General features: G+C 40.5%; 1 protein-coding gene across 3 annotated transcripts in view; it reads right to left on the bottom strand.

Moving 5' to 3' along the window:
- The window catches only part of Hecw2 (HECT, C2 and WW domain containing E3 ubiquitin protein ligase 2), a 331621-nt gene that overhangs the window by 63552 nt on the left and 242051 nt on the right, over positions 1-26018 (bottom strand). For all 3 annotated transcript variants that reach the window (XM_051190202.1, XM_051190203.1, XM_051190204.1), the window contains 4 exons: positions 20567-20752; positions 8532-8666; positions 4815-4917; positions 2618-2714 (listed from right to left, as the gene is read on the bottom strand). In XM_051190202.1, coding sequence (XP_051046159.1) covers positions 2618-2714; positions 4815-4917; positions 8532-8666; positions 20567-20752 — 521 coding nt within the window. The remainder of the gene's footprint in view (positions 1-2617; positions 2715-4814; positions 4918-8531; positions 8667-20566; positions 20753-26018) is intronic.

Raw genomic sequence — 26018 nt, forward strand, 5'->3', positions numbered from 1 at the left:
ATGATCCTTGCTTGTAACAGAGCAATATTCAAATGCCAGAACTAAAAAAAAAAAAAAAAAAAAAAGTGTGGAATTGTTATGTATTATATTCATTCAAAATATTTTTAAAAGGTGTATGAAAGAAAGATATTTGTATTTTGATACTATATTCAATTTTTTTCAATCAAACTCTTATCTACACAGACAGTAGGTATTTTGGTATGATTCTTATCTGCCAATGAAAAGGAGTCGTGGAATTTAACAGTCCAATAGGAACTTTTCTTCAGCTAGAAGTGGCAGAAAATCTTAATTTTCATGTTTTGAAGAAATCATCTTATTTTAAATTCCGTATATGTATGTGGAGGTTGGTATGTGTATGTGTGAGCTCAATTTCCCATGGAGTCGGAAGAGGGCATCAGATGGCCTGAAGCTGGAGTTGCAAGTGGTTGTAAACCAAACCTGGAACCTCTGAGAGAGCGGTACACAGTCTTCCTCTGGACATTCATTTTTGAACCAGAGAAACAAGCCTGTTCCAGGACTAAGAATGGGGAGGGACAAACTGGCACCATCCTAACCTTATGATAAGATCGGAGAGAACCAAGATTTCAGAACAGCTGTTGAAAGCAAAAGCCATTCTGTACATGGAAAACTGAGGGCATTCTAAAGGAAAAGAGAAGAGTGGCATCTCAAGGAAAAATGGCCATGAAGAAAGCCGACTCAGCTGCTTGCTATGCTGAGACAAGCGACTCAAGAGAAGCACAGAGCAAAGAGATATCCAGTCCAGACTCCAGCGATGTCCCTTACTCCCGGACAAGGAAGGCTTATGCTTCTCTCACGGGGCTGTGTTTTGAAGAAGAACACACAGGAATCTGGTACTGGTGTTGGTAATCAATCCCTGGCCAGGCATGAACAAAACACTCAGACACCTGGGACACACAGATTACCCAGGGTTCTATTCCATGTGTCCTTAAGGTCCAGAAATTAGTCTTTGTTTTCAAGATGGTGCCGATGGGAAGTGCTGGGAACTTCCCGAAGATGTTTTGAGGTTGGTTTTAAGTCATCGGGGTTGTGCTCCCAATGTGGATTGAGAGACCTGGATCCTAAATCTTTCATTCAGCTTCTCAGCTGTGAGGTGAGCATTTAGCTCTCTGCTATTCCCATCTGGTGACCCCTGCCCCCAGCCAGAGGGCCAAAGACAACTGATCCACCATATCGAGGACTAGAAACACTAAAACTAAACTAAGGTTTTTGATTGTCTTGTTTACAAATCAGTTATCTCAGGTACAGTGTTATAATGATAGCTGACTAAAGCAATCCATTATCAGAGACATCACTTAAATCTGAGATTAAAGACCCCAACTTAAGACCCCTACCTCTACATTTGTGGCAATGTTCCTTACAATGCAGTTTTAAACCATATGAAACAGAATGGTCTCTCAAATAAAGGAACTTCCCCTTTGTGTTGTTATGAAAAGTAAACGGAAGCACAGAGTGGCACATGTGGGGTAGGGGAAACAGCATTATCTCATCCACTTAAGTTCCTGCTCCATTTGGCTTGTCATGCTTGCTTGCTCATGCTTCCATGGTCACAATCTGCACAGAGTCCCAAAGCATAAACAGATGGAAACACCTCAAACACTATGAAGTAATTTCTCCTTAAGAGATTACCATGTGAGATCTATGCAGACTTGTAGTTAACTGAGGACCCTGAAGGCAGCTGTGCTGTAGAATTACAAGGAGAGACTCAAAGGAAACAGTACTGGGGCTCTGTCCATGCTTTTGGATGGAGTTTCTGGAGAGAGTATGGAAAGGAGAGGAATGTGTGCACCTGTTGGGGGGAGGCGGGAGGCCCAGCATTTTTATTTTATAAAGCTCCTACATTATTTGGGGGGAAACAAGGTGGATCAGTTTTGAGAACCACTGCTACACACAAGGATGGTAGCACTGGCAAGTGCATTTCTACCATTAAGATAAAGCGTAAACTAAGTGGGTGGCAGGTTATAGAAGGTTTCCCCTGTGCTGCAAGCAGAGATGCATAGCACACTGAGATGGGGAAACACTGTCCTCTATCATGACTCTAAGAGCCACTGTGGAGTTGAAAGGTTTCAAAGGCGTGGAGTTTGAAAGGAAAGTCCCTGCTTGACAAACCAAGAAGAGGCTAGGTCGCCAGGGAGGGGGAGTGCATATTTGACTGGAAGCATGCCATCAGAGGAAGAATTCACACAGGAAATCAGACTCTCCGCGTGTGTTCTACTGTTTTCATGAAGGAAAATGGAACGTCAAGGCTGGGACTTCATAAATCTCAACAAATACGAGACTACTCTTGTTGATTCAAGCTGCACTTACAATGTCAGCGTCATTGTTTGCAGGCTGTGATGTATTCTTGGCTGTGCACATTTGTTTCCTTTTAGTATTTCTTCTGTAACAGAGATTCTAGTTTATTTGGTCAATCTGACTCAACTTCTGTGCCTAGTAGGGAAACTGGGACTAAAATGAGCTGGTGTTGATGACAGAACATAATCATATATAACCTTATACAATATCAGAAGGAAAGCAAGTCTCCAGATAACTGGCAGTGCCATTAAGATTTTATGTTGGTGCTAATGCCCCTTGAAACAAATCACAAAACCCTGGTTACCTGAGCGAGTGGTTTCTGGTAAGATCAGGTTGACGCTCTTGTAGAATTTCAAAGATGTTGGGTTGACGCAAAAATGCAACAATTTTGTCATTGTAGGCTGAAAACAAAATAAATAAAAAGAAACAATTCTTTAAAAAATTCTACCACTATGATGATATAAATTCAGACTTTAAAAAGTATGTTTTATGGCTAACATTCCCTTCACCCAGGTTACAGCTGTTTTGCCATGCAGCCATAGATGCTTACATTCCAATCTGTCTAAGCTGGTACATGACTCTAGCTAGGGCTTATACCTGCTACATGCTAATCGCTATCTTTTTTCAGTTCATTTGATTAGCCATATTTACCTTCAAATGACAAGATTAGTTTCCTAACAGGATTCTAGATATTCATAATTTTAAATTTACCGAAATCAACCTGAAAGCCAGGCATGGTTGTGAATGTCTATAATCCCAGTACTTGGGAGACTGAAGCAGGAGGACTGAGGTTTGAGGCCACCCTGGGCTACAGTGCAGGAGTCTGCCTCAAAACCCAAACCAAATCAAAACTACCATCAAATTGCCAATAGCAGACAACCTTATAGAAATGACAACCATAAGAAACGAAAACCATCTCCTGGCTGAATAGTAGCTAGCCGGAGAGGTAAAGTGGTAGAACCAGAGACCACCACCCCCCCCCCCAAATAGTCACCAGTAACAGTGACAGCTACAGCCACAATGTTGATGACAAGCCATTCTCTAACTCCACATGGAAATTAATGCCAAACTCAAACAACTCTACACCAAACCCACTGTATAAACAACTGCAACACAAATCACCAACTACTGGCAAAACATATATTTTAAACAATCTACAACTCACTTACCATGGCTATAGAAATGTCAAAATTGTTCATTAAGATTTATTAGGCGTTCCATATTACCTGTTCTGTCAGGAAAATGAATCTGTGTACTTAAGGTTATTCTACTTAGTTATATTACTAATAAGCAATAAATATAATTCAGAGAACCCAGGTTAGGGTGTCTGAAGTCACAAAACAACAGACAGCCCAGTAATTCTATAAGTATCTGTGTCCGAAGTGTCATACTGTCTACACATACATATCTTAGTTAAATGTTTTAGGAGTTTTAAAATGTGTTCTGTTAAAACAGAATTCTACTGTCAATATCAAGCATTTCCATGATGAGTGAACAGAAGATACTTTTGTAATGGACCTGTTTTTAACATCCCACTCAAGATCAGAGATAAGACTTCTTACCCAATATTTTTATAGCTCTCAAAAGTTATGCATGTAGTATTTATTAACACATTACACATTAATAATGACATCATAAATGTAGCTAGTCATCAACCTTAGATATCTTATCTGGTGGTTGTGACCTTCTTTAGGTCATGGGGATTATTACAATGCATTTTGTGACAAAGGGCTGTTTTGTTTGTTTGTCTGTTTGTAGGGTCGTTTCCTACATTTGGGGAAATCATGGGGTCAGATCATCTGGATTACCATAGGGGTGCCTTGCCCTTGGAAAACCATCTTCATGATCATGGTCTGTCTCCTGCCAGGTAAGCATCTTTGTTTTGGATGCAAAAACAGAGGAAGGAAAAGCTGCTCTTTTAAGGTGGGGAGGGAGTCTACCCACCTCTCAGCAGTGTGTCCATTCTGCAAGTCTTAGGGACTCCAGGTTGGAGGCCATGAATATACTTTAGCATCATCACTTTAATAAGAGTTCAAAATGGTTTTCAGACCTGTAAGCCCACATCCATCAGCTTCAGCTGACTATCTGGAGGCTTTGTTGCTTTCTACTTGTTATAAAAAGCCCTTAAGAATGTGGTAGCCTTGCTTGGTTGATGTATGAAGCTACCACGGATTCACATACCACTTAAAATCTATCTTAGGAGGCGATACAGTCTAATTATATGTTTGTTCAAATGCTTAATTTACAATGATTGCATATTATCTCATTAGTTTTTCTTACCTTCAACAACCCAATACTTGCTAAGTAGGACAGGATTTATAAGAGGAGCTCTCTGACACTCCAGGGACTAGGGTTTTGTCGTAAATTTCTTAAGGCTAAACCAGTAGTTTTCTGATACAGGGTAAAGAGTGGGAGGTTGGCAGGAGACACATGTCGGCACAGTATGCACTTTATGCAGTTACATGGTATCAAATAAAGATTTGTAGAAAGGGCTCACATACCCACTGGAACCATGTCCTGGTACTGGGGCCTACTGACTGTATTGAATGTACTGGATGGTCTGGGAAGAACTGGTGGTCCTGCATGTCGAGAGTCTTCTCCTACCTGCGAAGGCAAGCAACATTTATGTCTGCACCAAGAGCTTCAGGTCTTTGCATTGGCATCTCAAACTGAGTTGTTCAAAACACTTAGGGCAAATTGACCAATTGATGAGAACAGGTGCCAGTGTGGGGCTGACACCATATCCCGAAAAGGCTTAGTGCTGTTGAGTGAGACAGAAGCTGAGTCAGTGAGTATCCGTGGCTACGCAGTTCTATCCGCTTCTAACTACCAAGGCTGCAGAAGCAAAACTGTAGACTTGTTGATCAGAATTATATCCACAAACAGAACCCCAACCTGACATAATACAGTCAAAGGGAAGGGCTGTGTGACACAATATGTATTGGGCTGTGGCTGGATGCTCTTTCTTTTATTTAGCCAGGTAGATGAGGGAATTCCCTGCCTCAGCAGAGGAGGGGCTGAGCAGCAGCGATCTCCCTGTGGGGCTCTGCATGAGGACATTATCTCCTCAGAAGCAATTTTATATGCCCATTAGAGGACCCGGTGTAACAGCTCTGTCTGGTTTCTGCCTCCCACACCAGACAGCCAGCAGTAGCAGGTGTGCAAGATCTAAAAATGGTTCCCCTGGCCTGAATTATTCATTGCACCTCTTATGGGTTTAGAAACTCCTACAAATAGATAACCAAAACCACTCATTTGTGCTCTTACCAGGAAACTCTAACATTGCTTTAGCATATGTTCTAGCATTTTCTTGAATATCTCAGGAGTCTTTTAAGATGAGTATCATGGCCATGATAAGAGGACAGGAGGTGATACTGGGTTTACACATTTCCATTTGTAGCTCCTACCTCCTCCTGCTGAAATCTTCATAACCACTTCACCATATCGCACCAGCTGGACATTAGTTGAGGCCCCTTCTTTACATTGGAAACAACCTTTCTGCCCCCCTTACTCCCCCACCCTCCGCCCCCACTTATCCTTCAGGAATGTTCTCTCTCATTCTTCAAAGTATAGTTCAAACAGTCCCTCCTCCACAAAAACTTCCTGTCTCTTCAAGCTGAAGTTAAATATAATCTTCTCCTCTGAGCTCCCATGGTGCTTGATGTCTATTTCCAAACCAGTTGTTATTATTAACAGTTTTAGTATTTGTTTCCTATGCCCCAATAAAGCTGGAAACAATAAAAAGAAAGCCTATATTATTATCTAAAAGAGTTATTAAAATGCAGTTTTCTTTCTCAGATACTAAAAAAAAAAGTTATTTATTATTGTGGATGGTGTTCAGGGTGACTGGGTGTGCCTGGGGAGGTCAGAGGGCAAGTCTGTGCAGCGAGTTCTCTCCTTCCACTCTTTCCTGGTCCCCAGGGATCAAACTCAGGCCTCCAACCTGCACAGCAAGGGTTTTACACCCGGGGCCCCAGCATCCTCAAGGATCCTTTAGAAGTTTATCGAGGACTTCTTTTTACTGTTATTTTCACTCATTTAAAATATAGTTTTAAATTTGTTCTCCATATTAAGAACGTGGGAAATGTGTGCTGTTTGTATTCTTCACACTAACAACCACGATATTTCTGGACCACAGCAGGTACTCGTCTCCACAGCAGACACCAGCAGAGATAGCAGCATCTCTACTGATTGCAGATGCTGCTGTTGAGACCAGAAGTTTGCTCAGCCTGCTTCTTCTGAGTTATTGGCTTTGAGGAACACAGCTAGCCACTCTGAGAAGATTCCGTTGTTATCTACACATCTTCAGGCAGAGAGCTTAGCAATTCATTAGACCAGTCTAGATCATTTCCCACCTGCCAGTATATTGCCATGTGTGATCATTTCCTAGAACAGCCAAAGGTCTTGCAGGCTTCACTTCTTAAAACCAGACTACAAGACAGTGGTCAGTTCCTCCAAGAAACATGGGGACTGCCTGCAGCTGCAATGCTTCCCAGTGCTGCCTTACAGAGACTATTCTTTGAGAAAGGCTGGATAATTGTGTGGCTGTGTGCTAGGTTAGTCTCTGTTGCACTGTTAGTTCCCACCAGTAGGAAGAGAGATTTTCATTAAGTTGCTAATATACCCTCCAGGGGTCCTCTCCCATGACTGGCTACTCCAAAACCATGAAAGTAATTCAAAGCTCTGAGGCAAGGGCACTGAAAGAAAGTGTGGGTACGGCTATTCATCTCTTATATGTTTTCCCAGAAATATCATCCTGACTGGATAGAACAGCCAGCTTCAGCTTTTGGAGTCACCATACATGGTTAAAGTGCACTGTCCATGGGTAAAGCCAGGCAGAGTCCTAATTATGCTATCCATCCACGCAAGGTCCAAGGGTGAGAGTTCGGCTGGATTTGGTAAGATGAATGATGTCAGTGTCCTCCAGTTTACCACTAATGGTTTACAGGACAGCATGATAAAGATTTATTGGCTACTCATAAAACATAAATATTTTCATGCATACCTCACCCTGCATTAGACTTATATATCACTTTTATACGAGCTTCTTGTGTATAATCTACTATAAACAGTGAACACATGATACAGTAAAGCCATATGAACAGCATGACGGGAAATTCCATGGGTGGAATTCTGATGAATTGGATCCAGTTATTTATTGCATTCATAATTTTTTCTTATAAGAAAGCCTTCAGAATGTTTGGCCTACAATACAATATTAGAAATATGATATGCATTTAGAAATGGCAGGCAGGAAAAGGATCTTAACTCCATTTGTCTAAAGGAACCCTTAGGAACTGTGTACACCAAGCCACAGTGCACGCTCAATGCATAAACTTACATGAAGGAGAAGAAATTTCAACCACAAACAGTCCTGAAAGCAAAATGAAACAAGAAGGGAATTTTGTGTGTTTTGGGCTAGGGTACCAGAGAGCCCTCATGTGGTTAGCAAATATCACTGCAAACTGACAAAGTAGAATACGGTGGAGTGTCCAATCATTCTTAGTTTGGACCATTTTCTCTGTGCAGTCAGCATAGACATCCCAATTTTAGACAATACCAGTGAGGATTCCACAACCCTATAGAATTGCCCTTGATGGCTATTTTAATGGCATCCAGTAAACCTCACTTTAGAAATTATTCCCTGAAGTTAACACAATTTTAGCCTACTAAAAGTTCATTCATTGCTTTCCTATGAGACTGTTCTTGGGTGTGCAAATAGTTTATTGTCTTCTGTGAGCATTTTGTTATTACTGATTCCCTCTGAGTTAAATACTCTTCAATCTCTCATGATATACCCGAACTATCAAATTTGCAATTTATCCTGGAGGAATTGTCAGAGAAACCTTGTCAACATGCCAAAACTTTCTACACCTCTAAAATAATACATTTAAACTAAACTAAATTAAACCAAACTAAACTAAAATAAAAACAGAAAAAGCCAGGCATTGGTGGCACAGGTCTTTAATCCCAGCACTCAGGAGGCAGAGGCAGGTGGATCTCTGTGAGTTCAAGTCCAGCCTGGTCTACAGAGTGAGTTCCAGGACAGTCTCCAAAGCAATACAGAGAAACCCTGTTTCAAAAAACCAAAACCAAAACAAAACATCCAGAAAACAAAACAAACAACAAAAAAGATAACACAATTTCACAAAGCACCATATCAGTATCCTGGCAGCTACTGTCAATCAACTGGTCACTCCCTAAAGGCCAAGACTCACCTCACCCGCACTGTGGCTGCGTTGTCTCGTCAGGTGTTGCCGGTGAACCAGAGCACTTGTGGGTCTACTGCTCTGAAGTGGGAGCCGAGGATCAATGAAAGTGGTGGTTCGGGAGTTGTGGTCAACAAAAAATGCCTAGGATACAATGGATTACATCAGGGGAGTAGTCCACACACACTGCATACATGTCTCAGCAGACCAGGAACAGTGCACAGTCATGCATGTCTCAGCAGACCTGGAGCAGTGCAGAGTCAGGAAACTACCCACTTTTGAGTAATAATCTTGGTTTCATTTTCTCACAATTTGCAATCCTTGGAAGAATTTCTTGATATTCATTAAGAAAGGGCAGACTAGAGAAAGGCACATTTAGCCAGGATCCAGAATGAAGAAAGCAGGAAGGAACATTGCATGAGATTTTAGAAAATACTCCAAGAGATAGTCATCAAAGATGTGACCTTAGAAGGATGCCACGGGGTGGACACTTAGAGCTGGGTGTGGTGGCACATGCCTGTAATCCCAGCACTCTGACGGTAGAAGCAAAAGCATCCTAAGTGGAGGCTAACCCTGGGATACACAGGGAGGTCCATTTCAAAACAAAACAATGATCATAACAATGAGAAAAAGTAAAGGCATTTGGACTCCTTTAACTGATGCTCTTGAACCACACCCATACCTGATTATTATAAAATTCTAATCATCCAAAACTTCACCATCAATGGCTTCTTTCTTCTTCCTTTTCCAATGTAGTCAGCTACTAGACCCTTCCTGTTTTCCCAGTGTCCAGTCTCATTTTATAAAAGTAGCATACCAGTAGTTTCTCAGTTGTTCGTATCTCCTAAATGTCTTTATTCCTCAAACCCTTTAGAAGACTCTTCCTTCTCCTCACATTGATGACATTATGACTCCAAAACAAAGTTTCTAATGGCTACCCACTGCCTCTAAGTCATCCCAAAACTTTGGCTAGTTTTCACAGTTCCTAAAAATCAAAGTATTTGAATTTTTACCTTCTTTAGCTAACAAAGAAGAAAAATGACAGAACAAGTCCCTTCTCACACTATGGGATTTCAAAGCACACACGAGTAGCTCTTTCCCTTTCCCAACCTAAGAGAGAAAACATCCTCTTTCTCAACACTGTGGAAGGTACACAAGTGACAGACCTTCCATAGTCTTGTATTGATAGGCTCTGGCCTCAATTCACACCAGCCCTCATTTTTATCTAGGTTTCTAATGCACCTGTTCATGATTCCTGACATTATTCAAAATGTCATGAAGTCGCCATCATTTTTACAAATAACCATGTTTAACTCCTGCCTTTACTAAGCAGATATTATCAAGTCTTTTTTTTTTTTTTTTTTTTGGTATAAATTATCATCAAGAAGATTTTACTACAAACATAACAATATAAACCATGTTACTTAAGGAAAAATATAAAAAGTGCTAAAATAGTATTACCCAATTATGTAGTACCTTAGGAATGCTTTCAAGAGACAGGTGTCGATCAGAGGCACCATGATGCACTTGTAATTATAAGCGCAAATGGGTGTCTGCATGTAGGTCAATGCTCATTTGCATAAGGTGTCAGAACCTAATTTGATGTTAACAGGCTTGTTTAAAACCCATTCTCTAAAGAATTATGTAAATGCCTCGAGGGAAGGGACCATTTCTTACTCACCCTGTGATCCTCCATAGCTTTTAGGGCTGGACTGGGAAAAGGAAGGCACCCAATAAAGAATAAAGTGCTCCAAAACAATTCCCAACCAAAGTATTAAATGACAGCTCCTACTTAACTAGCCAAGAATTAAAATCTATGAAAAACACAAAAATAGTGGAAAAGTTAAAAAGAAATGAAAGGGGAATATGAAACTAGAGAAGGTAAGAACTAAATAGGAGAGAGAGTTTTGCAACTTAAGTTACAGATAGGAACTAAACATTCAAAGACTAAAACATTCAAAGTAGCAGGTAAAGTAATCATGGAATGCCCAGAAAAGGACATGTCCATTTCTGAGCTCCACCCTGCCACTCACTACGATGTCATTTTGGGCATTTTAAGGCTTATTTATTCTTTTTTTCGGTTAAATTAATAGACATTAAAGAAAAGCTTGTGAGAAGGTTCGTACATTTTTATATTTATGGTTGTGAGCCTAGGCATACCTCCAGCCTGTTCATACACATATTTAAACACAATTTCTATGACTTTTCAAACATGAGTTACTGCTACTATCATGACAAATAGTTTCCAATTCTGAGCCTTTCCCTAAGCATTCCAATGTTTCTTGCTGCAGTCCATGCACACAGGTGAAAAAACAAACCACAAGGACCTCTAGAAGATAAGTGAAAGAAATTCTCCCAGGCCCCTGAGGGTCCAAGACTCAGTGCCATTTGTAGGAAGTCTCCTTCCCGTTCACCCTCTATCTGTTCCCTAAAGTAAGAATGTAACAGCTAGCACACTAAAACAATGGAAATGGATAAGCAAAAGATGGAAAGAACTAATGGGGGGAGGTTGGCTCATGTAACCCCAGGAGCCTCCTGAAAAGTCCAGCTTGCTCACCTCTGAACTTCCTCATATGTATGAATACACCCTCAGGTGTTCTATCACAGTCCAGATAAGCTAACTTCAGCTGGTCACACCAACATCTCCACTGCAAAGCAAGCAGGCTCTCTCTAAACTTCAAACCACCATCTCAGCAAGGGATTTTCACTATTTGAGTAATAATGACAGTTGGTTATTGGCCACTATTAATACAATTGTGTCACAGTTGCAGATTTCAGTGATACACTTGGGAGCTTGCAAAGGTGGGACTTGAACTCACCTTTCATCTGTCTCCATTGCCTAATGAGCACTCCTCATTCCCCCTCTCTCCTTTTCATAGATCCTCTCCTTCTATGCTGCTCTCTGCTGTCATGATATCCTTGCTGTGTCCCTTCTGCTTCTCCCGCATCTCACACCAAATTTGGTTTTGGAAAAGCACTTAAGTAAGCCTTAAACTGGGCTGAGAATCACAGCCACTCACTCACAGCACTTGGCTTCTGTGCTGCTGTAGGTTGAAAAGACTGCCATGGACTCATCAGCATAGACCCACATGACCTGTTCAACTCTCACCACTAACATGTTGGAGGCATGGCTGTGGCCAGGGAGTGCTATGTGTCCATGACAAGGGGTTCTGTTTCAGGGTCAATGGAATGCGTATACTGTTTGCACATGCTTTCTCAGTCTCAAGCACTTGAGAGAAAAGGTCCTGAAAATCTCCAACAGTACCACAGATCTAGGGCACTAATATGAGACAGCACCCAAGAGCATTGCTCTGCATGTGTTTTGGCTTTGCTCAGGGTCCTCCATGTGACTTTGGATAGGTTTCCTTAGCATTTTGCTTTATATGTGTAAAAGGGGGTGACTCTGGGCACAGTCAAGGTGTGAAGACTGTAGGCTGCTTTAAAGTAAGCTGGGCCTGGGTTTCAACTCCAGCACCGCCATGAGTAAGAAAATACAGACGAAGCATGAAAAATCACTGTGTAACTTGTAGGCTGGGTAGTTCCATCGGTGACACACATTAATTATATCAGAAAAGTAGATCACTTTCCACAGGGGATGCTAACTAGTTCAAATGAGCAATCATGTTGACCTGGTCCTTTTTTAAAAAAATTGGGTCACTTTCATGTCACAATGCTTGAAAAGCCTTCAATTCCTTATGAGTACCTATCTAGTAAGTGATTGTCTGAAACTTCATTTAAAAAGCAGTCATCTGAAGAAATAAGTCCTCTCCAAATTAGCTGCTCATAGAGCAGCTTCAAAACACCACCATCCCCTCCTGCTAAATTTCATTAAAGAAATCCACACAAGCTTCACCCTGCTGGGCCAACTAAGACTAACACTGCAAAAACTGAAAGGAACGCAAATTCACAAACTCAGATCTCATTTTAAAAAAGTCTGCCCCTTCACAGCTTCAGGGCGCAGTCAGACAAGAAATCTGGGATGCTTGGAGCCAAGTGGTATTTTAGCAAGGCCAAACAAAATACAATTCTTTCTTTAGACAATTCTCTTTTCTTTCTTCTTCTTTGTCTTTTTTTTTTCTTCTATTAGTTTAAGCAACAGAGAAGCCATTAGTATTTATGAAGAAATACCAACCTCAGGCTCAACAAATATAAGCTAAAGAAGCTTGGAATTGTTTCCAGTTAATATTTTGCCAAACCAGGAATACATATGAAGGAGCCATGTATGGAAACAAAGCGAAACACAGAGCTGCTGACCCAGCCTCCACCCCACTATAGCCAGGCGGTGGCTCCCATCATCTCCCTTTCTCTCTTTACCTGTACATCACTATGGAAGACTGAGAATGGAGTTATTCAAATCAACACATTTTCCACAGAAAACAGAGGCATTGCTGTAGACTCTGAAAACAGTATGCTTTTAAAATCCCAATGCAAGTCTTGAGGCGAACTTAGAAACACAGAAAGGGCAAGTCCATCTCCTGACTTGGGCGATTTCTTCCAGAGTCTAAGAACTTAGCAATCTTACTCAAAAACATCCACAAAGTCCTCACTCAAAATGACACACAGCCCCAGAAAGACACTGTTATTTTGGCATTTGCATTCTATAGCTACTAATTTGTGTTATTTATTAACATGATAAACACAATATTAGATTATATTAATTATATAAGATAATGGGTGTGATTGTGACCCTTTCATAGCCATATATAATATACTTTGATTGATCATATTTATCTTCCTGTAAGGTTTTTTTTCTTGACTTGGTATCTTTTGCCCTTAAAAATTAGTCAAGGGGTCTTTAAAACAGTAAACTACTTATATATTCAGAGTTTCATTTCATCTCCTGGGTTGCTGAGTAGCTTGGGGTAATTAAGTCAGGTCATTCCACAAAGTTTCTTGTGGAATAACAACTAAAGAGATATTCCACAAAAAAAGTAACAAGTTCAACCAAATAAAGAAAACTATACTAAAACAACAACCCTATAGTTTGCAAAGAGGAGCTTATATTCCAAATGGATTTTTTTTGGGGGGGACAGGGGATTCATGTGAGAGTTCCAAATATTAAGATGCCTTTTACCAACTGAGTAGAACCCAATAAGTAATGACTGTCACTTTGTTGGAGGATGGAGACCAAGGTCAACCTGAGATGCCTAATATGACTCTACAGTTTGGTTACCTCCGTTCAAACAAAAATCCCCCAGCCTTTAGTAACTTTCACCAGGAAAATGTTTATTTTGTTCTCAAATCTGTCCTCAAAACCACAACTGCAACACTGGTGCTCATCCAAGTTGGCTGTTTAGATCACTGTGATATGAAAACTCCCAAGTCACTCTCCAAGTCACAGTTCTTGGAGTTACAAAGCTTGGGGATAGAAATGGGTTTCAAATCATTTATGGAGGGGAATTTATGGAGGGGAAAACACAACCAACTATGGAAAAGACTTTTTACAAAAAAATATTACTACTTTCATGTTTTTACATTAAAAACATGAAGCTTATGAAACATTACTTTTAAAGTTTGAAAAGTCTTAGTAATTCAATTTAGGCCCAGGTGAAATAATCAGGAAAATATCTTAAATTATTTAACCCTGTTTGAGAGTACAAAGCAAAGCAACAGAGGTGGGGAAAACCACTCTGTTAGTCTTAGCCCTGTGCAGGGACTCCACGGACTTCTTCCTAGTGACAGGAATCTTATAATTTACCCAGCATGTCTTCACGGGAACCAGCAGTGTCTGCCTGGGGCTTTCTGCCTCGTGTCTTCCCTTCAGATTTTTCTTCCCTATTCCTATTCTCTCCCTTTACAGCCTCTATGAATCAGCTGAATTTAGCATTTACTATGGAAATGTTCCACATATTAGCAGAATTCTCTAGACTGGACTCTTGCAGAACCTAGACCAGCACCGTGACATCATACCTTTAAACATTTCTTTTTCATTACATTTTATCTAGGGGTGTGTGTGTGTGTGTGTGTGTGTGTGTGTAGGTAGGTACATATGTGAAGGTCACAGGGTAACTTGTAAGAGTTGGGTACGTCATTCCATCACCTGAACAGGTCATCAAGCTTGGCTGCAGCAGACACCTTTACCTCTGAGCCTTGCCACCTGCCTGCCACATATTTGTAGTCATCTAAAGCAGAGCAAGCAGTGTTAAATGGCAGTGCCTGGAGGAGATGTGCTTGGTCCCATTACTCTGAAGCCCACAGTCCTGTGCAACTGCATGCATCTGACTTAAGTTCTAGTTCAAAGCTACTCACATTTCAAGAATATTTTTAAAAACCTGCTTTAATGAGCAAGGCTGATGCCAGAAGAGTAAGAAGACAATGATGCCTGGCAGAGGCGGTACACTTGGGAAAAAAGAAGACACTGATCACCAACTCCACAAGAGGACTGGAGACACCAAGCAGAGAAAAGGGAAGTACTGGGTTATTCTGCAAGCTTGAAGCAGAAGTAAACACTCCAGGCCAGACTCCCTGTGGTAACCAAGAAGGGCACACACAACCCAGAACAAAATGATGAGAACTGATCTGCTGTGAAAGGCCATTCCAAGGAACCACCAGGGTAAAGGAAACAGCAGGTCCTCAGAAGAAGGGAACAAGGTACTAATGTTAAGCCTACAAATGCCCTTTGTAATTCATCAAGTATTCACTGATCAAGTAAGGACTTGTTCATGAGTAAATGATCTTTTTCACAAAATCCCAAATACATCAGTCTGTTTACTTGCATTGTATTGAGATCCAAGTTCTGCATTTGGTTGGTGAGGGAGCAGGAACTGGCCACAAACCTCATCCTGCTCTGGGCTTAGCTCACTGTGGCCATTGGTTCATTCTGCAGATGTTTGTGTTTCCTATCACAGCTGCCCCAAATGAAAGAACTTCTAAAGGCGTATGAACACACATACATGATTTTCCACCCTGAAACTTAAGTAATAATTCAGATGCTGAAGGAGTTGTGAGCCTTATCATCTAACCATTAGTAAGATTTGGTGCTAACCACAGCTCTCAGAGCAGGATGGCAGGGGTACAAAGGCTCACATTAAAGAAAACGAAGGCTTACAGAGGTCATGCCAAGAGGCAATGAATCCAAGAATTCTCCCAACTCAGCTTAATTTTCTTTCAAACCAATCAAATTAACCATTGGAAGCCTGCCAAAAAGCAAACTAAAACACACAAAGGAAAAACAATGAAGGCATTTGAAATCAGTGTTCTCTCTACATAGGTACATTTTTGTTTTCTAGCTGTTATTTTGCCATGAGCTCTCACTAATTACTAAACTCAGCCAAGAACAAGAGATGTCCTAAATAAGTCACATTTAAACAGTATTTGATGAGTATTTCTCATATAAGTAATAAAATTTTAATCAGCACTGCCACTCAGATCTCAGATTACCCTTGACTTTAATATTCCTGAATGTGCCAAAGTTTAGAAACTATTACCATAAGACTCAAGAAAAATATTTTAATAATAGTTGTTAGTTCTTTTTTCTTTCTATGTGATTCCTTCAAAATGAGATCTTTGCACTGGGGAACGTGGCACACTCTTGCAGACCCAGTGCTTGGGAGGCTAAGGCAGGAGGATGTCAAAGTCAAGGCCTAACTGGACTAAGGGTGAGTTCAAGGTCACCTTGATCAACTTTTTGAGACATTGTCTCAAAAATTAGAAAAAGAACTAAAAGTAGAGACAGGCAATGTACAGCCACAGAGTGTTTGCCCAGCATGTACAAGGCCCGAGGTACAGATGTATACCGAAGCTGATCACACAGTGTTGAAAGGTCAATTGTGTATAAAACTAAACCTGGATTAATTGTCAGCTTCAAGGTTATGGAATTAAAATAATTAAGGAAACAACAGAATAAAGTACAACTAAAACAAATGCTATAGTCGAATTTTGAACAAGTGACCTCTCCAAACGAAAGAAAGATCAGGAAGAAGAGCATCAGCATTACAGTGGGTTTGTGTTCTCCACACCCTACCTGCACTTCCAGAAAGGGATGGCACAGGCACCTTTGGGAGGTGATTAGGTAAAGACAGTGAAGTCCTTATCAAGGGGTCAGTAATGAGAGTGGGACCCTCACAAATGGGACCAGTACTTGTTCAAAGAAGCCCTCAGAGAATGACCTTACAACTTTTGTCACTTATAAGATGCAGGCCCTCCCTGGACATGCAAGACCTGTTAGTACCTTGATCCTGAACATCTCAGCCTCCAAAATTGTGAGAAATACATTTCTGTTGTGTGTAAACCATGCACTCTAAATTTTACTTTAGAACTTTTAAAATGACCAATATTACTACGTAATTGATATTAAATCATAGTTTAGAACTATGTAAACTAACTTCAGAAGCCAAGAAAGCAGAAACCTATACAATCTAAGAGCTTTAAAATGTGAATTTCCACCCACCCTTTAACAGAGCCTATTCATTTTAAAACTATTTTTCCTAACACTACATTCAGATACCACACACCATTCATTCATTTAGTGCATCTGTTTTACTCTTTTAGTGTAGACATAGGGATGTGTAAGCATGACCACTATTAATTTTAGCATAATTCTGACCCCCAAATGAAATCCTATACCCATTAGCATTTCATAACCACTCTTCCAGGAAGCCAATAGTCTATGTTCTACCTCTATGCAGTTGCCTATTCTAGCCATGTCACAATATGTAACCTGTTGAGTAGTTTCCTTCCCTTAGCAAGCACTTTCAAAGATCATATGTGTTGTGGAATGCTATCTATTTCATTCCTTTGTAGTATCAAGGAATGTTCCATTGTATCAATCTACTATATTTTATTTATTCATTGATACACATTTGGCTTATTTCCAACTTCTGTCTTATAAAAAAATATAGCTATGAGCATTCTAATGCATACTTTTATGTTGGGTGTAGATTTCTCTTGGGTGTATATATAAAATTGTCAGATTACATGACAGCTACTTGCTTAATATTTTCAGAAACTCCCAGATTATTTCCAAAGTTGATGGATCATTTTATGCTTCTGTCAGCAGTATCTGAGGGCTCCAAATTCTCTACATTCTCCCCCTCCCACAGTTTAATGTGATAGTTTTACTCTTTGATTACTAATCTTTAAAATTATTTATTTACTTATTTATTTGTTTGTTTATTTTACTTTACATATGAGTGTTTTGCCTACAAGTATGTATGTGTACAATGAGTCTGGTGCCGAAGAGGTAAGAAGAGCGTGTTGGATTCCCCTGGAACTGGGGTTATGGGTACTGGGAATCGAACGCAGGTCTACTGCAAGAGCAACAAGTGCCCTTAACCACTGAGGCATCTCTCTAGCCCTGTCAATCTTAAATGAATGTTCTATGTCATTCCCTTCATCTGTGTGACTTAAAAATGTGTTTTACCTTATAAGTCCCAAAGCAAACTGCACCTGTTCCTGTGAAATCTCAGTCGTCTAATTAAGAATTACCCGCACAAAAAGAAAATCTCTTCCAAAATTAAAGACACCTAAAGCACATATCACAAATGTGCAATGTAAGCAATCCAAGACAAGTTATGAATTAATTAAAAGAGCTCAGATGAAAGGCTTCAGAGACAGCTTAATGTTTAAGAACAATGGCTGCTCTCCCAGAGGATCCACGTTCAAAACCTGGCACCTATACGGCAGCATACAACCCACTGCAAGTCCAATCTCAGGGGACCTAAGACCCTCTTCTGGCCTCTACGACCCCTTCATGTGCATACTATACAGAGATAACTTCAGGCAAAATAACCACACACGTAAAATAAATAAATAAAGAAAGAAAGAAAGAAAGAAAGAAAGAAAGAAAGAAAGAAAGAAAGAAAGGGGGAAATGGGACCAATGGAAGAGCTGTATCAATTGAGAGAGCAGATGGGAGGGGTAGGCGTAGGGAGAGCGCCTGGAAGCTTCAATTCAAAGTGACCGTAGGAAACCATAGGTAACACCTCATTCATTCACTTGTTTTGAGGAGGTTCTCCATGAGTGCACTGGCATAAAAGGGAGCAACCCAGACATAAATAAATGAAACCATATGTGGAGATCTTCAGCTAGGATGCATGGATAACTATACCAGGAGGTGATGGGGTCCTTCCCCAGGCAAGTCCTTGCTATCGGTACAACAATTCAAGAAGACAGTCATCTGCCTGCTCACCAGTGAGACTGAGGGGAAGGGAACATTGCACACCCAAACCTATCGCTCATTAAATGTGACATTTTGGTTTTGAGACAGGGCTTTGCTATGTCTCCTCGGTTTGTCTTGAACTCACCATATAGCCCAGGCTGGCCTCTAACTCATGCCAACTCTGATCAGCCTAGCAAGCGATGAGATTACAGGTGTGAGCCATCACACTTGGCCCTAATTATGGTGCCTTGGTCAATCTAAGTAGTTGCTGAGCATCCTTCCAATCTATTGAAGTAGATTTAGCTGCAGCAATGCCACACTCTCCCTGCTTCTGTCTTCCTAGTCTCTTGGCAAGTCTCACCATCATGATTCTGACTCACTGCCATTCAAACTGTGGTCCAGGGCCATAATCAAAAATCCATTCTCTTTATCTCCTCTAAAGTCATCCTTGGCACTACTAAACTCCTGTTTGGGAACGAGAGACCTGTTAAACAGCCCTGTAGAAGTCAAGTCAGTAGTTTAAAGAGTCTGTGCATTCTTCCTCACATTAAAACAAATGCCTCAGTAGCAACTGCTTTGACTGCAAGGGGATCTTTGATAAGATTGCTGGGAGCTGAATTTGAGAAGAAACAGTCCTCATGGTATCAGAGGCCACTTGGGGAAAGCAGCATGTATTGCACACTTTACTTGTTGCATTTACCTCGAATGCTCTTCCTGTATAGCTCACACCTCATATCCTTCATGCTTCCCTATCTACCATGACTTCCCCAACCACCTATATAAAACACCACCCATTGCCATATTTCCACAGACTCATCCTCCGCTTCAATCGACAATATGGAATTACTCATCTCTCAGCACACAGTTGTTTTATTTGCCTCTTGCCTGTCTCTTTTCCTTGAACAGCATGCCTCTAAAGTGGTTAATCTGCTTTGCATAGGTGCTCAATAAAAGCTGACTTTGCAAAAATATTGTTATGCACTTTAAATATCATCCCATTTTAACCCTCCTTTTCAGTGTTATACACAAATACTTCATATAGATAGAGAAACTGAGGTTGGTTTTGCAAAATTTAGAAAATATAATGTCATAGTCAAGAGCAAGATTCATGGGACCAGATGATCTGGGTCACAGCACAGCTCACATAGCTTGTCTTGGTGATGTTGGGCAGGTTGCTGAGCCATTCTGGCTCCAGGATTTCTCATCTTTAAGGGTTGGTACCAACAATGGTGTTTCGCTGTGATGTAAGAAGCTTCTATTTATCTATCAAGACCTTAAACAATCCATGGTTCACAGAGGGGGGTCAAGCAAATGTCAAATAAAAATAAAATGTTCACTAGGGAAAACCTTCTAACAAAACCAACTTTCTCATTGTGACCTCTTACGTAAAACTTCCTGGTTAAAGCTGGGCTTTCTGGTTCACAGTCTACACAGGAAGTGAAGATGTCATTTCTCTGGTCTATATGTGCTTCTCATCATAGACTAGGAAGCTGATTGTTCAAGGTGCAAACAGGCCAGGGCTTCGAACCATGATTTGAGGCTCAGACTTGGCCAGTGTTTTGCACAACAGCTCAGTGATGCCTAGTGCACACTCTCTGAACAGTACGACCACTTCTTATTCTCGTGTCTACAACACAAAGTACACTGCTCAGGAGAATAAGTGTTACCACTCAGAAGAACAAGTTAACACCACTCAGAATTCTTTTCTGTACTCAGTGGAAAATGGTAAGAGAGCATAGACAGAGGAATGTCCAGGGACACATGGCACTCACCAAACCCACACCTCCTGGCACCACATGCTACTTCCAAATTTGGAGATCTGGAGTATTTGGAGATTGTGCGGAAAGAGGGGATGGAATGTTTGCCCTCACTGCAAAGGTAGAGGGAAGCCATGAGAGCAGACACAGCCATTCAGCCACCCACTAGGGTGGCTCCCTCAGGTTACCTTGCCCTGATGATCATGTTTCATCTCCCAGCCCCTCGGGAGTTCCAGCTGTTTGTTCGCAAACATGTTGAGGAATCCCACGAGGTCCCTGTTATGCTGATAGCGTTCGAAATGGTGAGTGTCCCGCCGGACTTTGGTGATCATGTGCTTCAAACACGTGTTGTTTGTAAACATGCGGTAGGCACTCTAGAGGAAAGATAGAAAACAATCTTTAGGCTGCCAGTGTGCATAGGGCATGGTAATTACTGCACAGGAGATAGAAGGTCTTCTTTAAGTGTGTAAAACATGTAAACAGGCTTCTGCATATCTCCAGACCCACATAATGGAAACAGCCAAAAGAGCAAAGTAACTTGAACACACAGAAACTATAAAAAGCGAGGCCCTCCCTCTCTATGAATGGTTTCTAGCTTTCTTTTTTTCTTTTTTTCCCCCCTTGGTTTTTTGAGATCAGGTTTTTCTATGTAACAACAGTGGCTGTCCTGGAACTCATTCTGTAGACCAGGCTGGCCTTGAACTCAGCAGTCCACCTGTTGCTGCCTCCCAAGTGCTGGGATTAAAGGCGTGTGCCGCCACCACCTGACCTGGCTCCTTGTTTTCCAATGAACGAGCATGTTGTGGCATTTCTTTTCATATGGGACATTGGATTCCAGGGTTGATTTTAGTAAAACACACAATAAACATACCACCTGTCAGTGACCCCAATAATCTGTTCTCCCTCCAGCTTTTGACCAGGTCACTGGCTCAGAGGGTCGGACAGTATAGAAGAACAAAGTTAAGGGCCAAGCTGTAGGGAAAATGCTTGCTATATATACTTGAACATCATACGTATGTACACACACACACACACACACACACACAGATCCTCTCACTGTCAGGAATGTCTGTGGAGACAGCAGCAGACAGAGACACTCATCTCAACCCTCACACCCTCCTGGTTGGTGGCAGCAGATGTTCAGAGAACCGGAGTGTAGTTAGAACAGCTTGGAGATCATACATACCTCACTGTTTTGTCTTGTTTTGGTGTGCCCTACCCTAACCTGTTGTCCAAAATACAGCTGCATTTATTAAAACACAAGTTTAGTAAAATACCACTCTACTACCACTTAAAAAAAAAAGATTATCTTGTCATAAACACTACTGTTTCAACTCATTATCAAAGACTGCAAAAACTGCTTACGTCACAGACAGCCCACACCTTGGTTAGTCAACAAATGCATGAGCTAATACGTGTGCGAAGCAGCAGACAGGGGTCTGTGCTCTTGAATCACTAGGAAACTCATCTCCAGGAAGTTGACTAGGTTATGAATGATCCATCCTACAATTCTCTTCTTCACTGATACAGTGAGAGGGCTTCTGTGTCCCCTTGTTTTCAGCATCCCAGAGGTACTAGGATTGATTGAGACTGGAGGTCTTTGGGCTTTTCTTCATGGGCTTTGTTATTTCTTTCAGTCTTTCAGTAACTCTCACAGACACCAGAGTACCCAGAAACAGTGTCAACGTAGCAACCATTTACCATCTGTGTTGTGTCAGTACTACATAGTACAAAAGATGAATACATGTGACAACAGTCTCTCTGGGGTCCTCAGAGTAGTCACATCCTGCTCACACATTTACGGCTCATTGTGGACCCCTATCCTATGGAGCTTTCTTCCCTTTGGAAGCAAGTACAGGAAGTAGGAACTCTCCAGCCTGGTTTGTGTGTTCGGACCCAGAGAATTCTAATAATCTGACTTGGAAAGAGACTAAAGCTTTGTTAGCTTAAGTCACTGGCATTTGATAGTTCCTGGGCAAGGTGTATGGCAAAAAGCGTTCTGATTAGCTCCTTGTCATAGTTTTTGTTTTGCATTTAAAATATTTTTCCCTATCAAAACACATAGAAGAGAAGGAGGGTGGGAAGAAGGGAAGGAGGAAGGGAGAGGAGGAGTATGGAAGGAAGGGAGGGCAGTCAGCCATAACAAACCAATCTCAGATCTTAGTTCCTTAAACCAGAGTCTGAAATACCATGAGATATTTCAGCCTGCCAGCCTAAATGAGAATTGTTGTTGATGGCTTGAGGCTTTGTGTGGTCCAGAGCCTTGATACTCAAAGCAGTCAGAGGTTCAGGGAACACGAGAGCCTGGGAAAACGATACCATGAAAACAGAAAGAGGTTGCCAGAGAGACACTTGGACTAGCTAATAGTCTATCCTGTGGTTAGCCCAACTTGAAGTTTTCACTGCCATCAGCAGACACATACTTCCTGCATTAGCTGTGAGCTTCCTCATATGTTTTCACCCGGCCATGGCAAGCTTTAGTGCCTGAGACCATATCTGTCTGTGAGGTGATGACAAAGCTTTCCAGTCATACTGGGTAACAAGCCTCTCTGGGGACAAACAATTGCATGATGATTGTGTTGGAGAGATCGTGCACTGGCCATTGTTCTAAATGGGTGTTGCCAAGTAGACAGGACACAATGATTCCTAATCTAGAGCACCAAACATGTCCCTCCCATCTGCTAAAGAGAGGCAGCAAAACTCCAGCAGAGCAGGCCATGGCAATTAGGGTCAGGAACCCTTGCCAGACTTGAGCTTCATGTAATTCTCAGTGGATGGACAGACAGCTCCTTAAGCGTGGGAATCTTACCCAGGCCTTATAATTAATTATATCCTTTTATCTTCCTCCTCCCCACTCAGTGAGACATGCAACACTGTGCCAGGTTTAACTAATCTTGGAAAAAGCATCTATCCAAGTAAATTAAGGGTAAGAAGAATCTTTTACTCATTAGTAAGCAGTAACTGACCTTTAGAATCATAGCCTTTTCAAGTCTGAAAACGTTCACGTGACTGTCAAGGGGCCCAAGAAAACGCCTCTCCAGACTGCTACATTTTCATAATTAAAGTACTTTTGAATAACATATATGTAAGAACATAATACATACACTGTAATATGTGAATGTATACATATATATATAAAAATGCATATATATATATATATATATATGTAATGCATAGAGTGATGTATCTATATAGAACTGTTTAAAAAGAATAATTATACTCCAGCCTACATAGAATTCTGTTGTCACAGATACAGAGACAAAGACTCTTAATCTCATTTGCTTGGATTTGCTCAGCTGTGAGGAGCAATAATAAGTTTCCTGTTTTTTGTTGTTGTTGTTTTGTTTTGTTTTCTCATTATTAAGATCCAAAACCAGGAGGATAAAGGATGTAAAATCGCTTTGAAGAAGTAAAGGTCATTATAGAATGCAGGATATATATAATTAAGACTATCTGGGGGTCATCTCAGTCTATCTGTCAGAACAGACAAATATAGTAGTAAAACTGCTTTCTACTTTTAGCCTTTGAAGCTCGTGGCCCAGCAGCCCACTTTCTGCTAACTGAAGGGTCTCATAACCTGTCATTAACTATGTGCCAAGTTCTGCCAGTGTGAAACCCTGAGGATACAGATCTAAGCAGTCAAAAACAAGAAGATGGCCCATTATAGGAAGAGTAGGAAGAGAAGCACTGCAGACAGAAAACTGGGTTGGAATAGCAGAGGTCACAAGGGCAGGGAACATGATGGAACCAACTGGCAGCCCTAGCAGAACTAAGATTAAGCCAGTCTAGGTAAGAGACACTCAGCAGGTGAGCTCAGTCCTGGTGAGTGCATCTTAGTGGAGGGTGACTTTGAGAAAAGAGGGCTCCTCATTTCCCCACCGGGGGTTAGTGGTTCTAGCTAGGTAAATGGATTGGATTTCTTGTCCAACAACAGCAGTCTAGAAAAGAGTGAATGCTGCATATTTCATGCCACAACCTCATGGCACTATGCAGGATGAGCTCACTGGGGATCTGGTTGTGGATTCCAGTGTGGTGAAGTGAGCAGGCAAATGTTAATGGGAGATGACACACTTTTAAATAATCTCTGACCAACAGAATGTTTTGGTTTCCTTTGATGGGAAGTTAACACCCCATTTAACTATTTCTTTTGTAGTCCAAACTGCCTTTCCCAGCCTCCCCATTCCATATCACCCACTTTCCTATAAGACATCAATACTCAGTGGCTGAATTAACCAGTTCTTTAGCAGGATTTTGTTAAAACTGGAGCTTAAATTTGTCTTCCTTGGCTGAGTGTCTGAGGTTTTAGAAGTGAAAAATATTGAAAGGAGTTAAAGGGAATGTCTTAGTCTATTTGGCAGCAAAATATGAAACACTCAATTCTAAGTAATTAACAACAATGCAACTTCAAGTGACAATCTAATCCTGGATTTACTGATGTTGAAGTTTTTCTTTAGTGTTGTGGTAGCCAAAGCTCCTCAATTCCTGGTTCTAATTTTAGCTAGTTCTGTCAATTTCAAAAACACTACTAAATATACTACTAATGAACAATACATTTTATTCACAAATTCTTCATCAAGAACAGGTATTCTGAATTTAGATTTGGAAATAGCATCTCTGATTCAATAGCAAATGTCTCTGGTATCCATGGAGCAAATATCGGTGATGTTGTATATTACTCACTAAACAAAAATTATTATTAACAAAAGCAAGAAATACTGGTACCAGAATAGGCCAGCTAGTATATGGAAATAATTCTGTATGCTATAGTCTGCATTAATATGCTTTTTAATTAATTTGATTTTAAATAATGTAATTTTAAATTGTTTTCACCTAGCTAAAGAATAATATGGAAGGAAACTTACATTAGTAGAAATACCAGTAAACCATCAGCTCGTCTACTGTACAGCAGCAGTAACTCTTGATTTTTAAGACTATGTTTAAGATGATATTTGTAAACTTTAAAATAATATTTTTCTTCATTAAGTACTAAGGAATTTAGATAATTGAATGAATGCATTTCTAAAGCTTATTAAATGTCAAGGTAGTAATTTTTAGAAATTTTTAGCATGTACGTTGAAAACATCATTCTGTTACATATAATTAAATGTACTTATTTATAACATAAGTTAGACAAACACAGGCACCTCAATCATAAAAGACTGGGCTCTAGTAACTAAATCTCAGGTTAGTTTGGAGACAATTTTGAAAGCAATCTGATGCCAACCAGCAGAGGGCAGTATAATCTACCTGAAAGTTACCATGAAACCATCTGCAAGTTTTTCAGTTAAGGAACTGTATGCCTGTTTATGACTCTAGGCACATGTTATTAGGCAATTGCTGCTACATGTGGTATGTTTTTCATGCTTATCTTTCAACATATAATAATTTCTTCAAATTGTTTTAATAAAGAGTAAAAGGAGAACTTCAAATGTCAACACTTATTTTGCATGCTGCATAGTTATAATAACCGAAACAAGGATTTCCTGAAACATCTATATGCCACAAAGAATTCAATCAAAAACTAAAATAAAAATAAATAAAAAATACAAGAAAGTTTATTTTATTGCATTTTCCGCTAATCTCTAAATAAGAAACCAAAAAGTGTCTAGCTCTCTGAACAGTGGTTATTCCTATTCATCC

The sequence above is a fragment of the Phodopus roborovskii genome, unplaced genomic scaffold (genome assembly GCF_943737965.1).
Source record: "Phodopus roborovskii unplaced genomic scaffold, PHOROB, whole genome shotgun sequence".
In the NCBI taxonomy this organism is placed as follows: domain Eukaryota; kingdom Metazoa; phylum Chordata; class Mammalia; order Rodentia; family Cricetidae; genus Phodopus; species Phodopus roborovskii.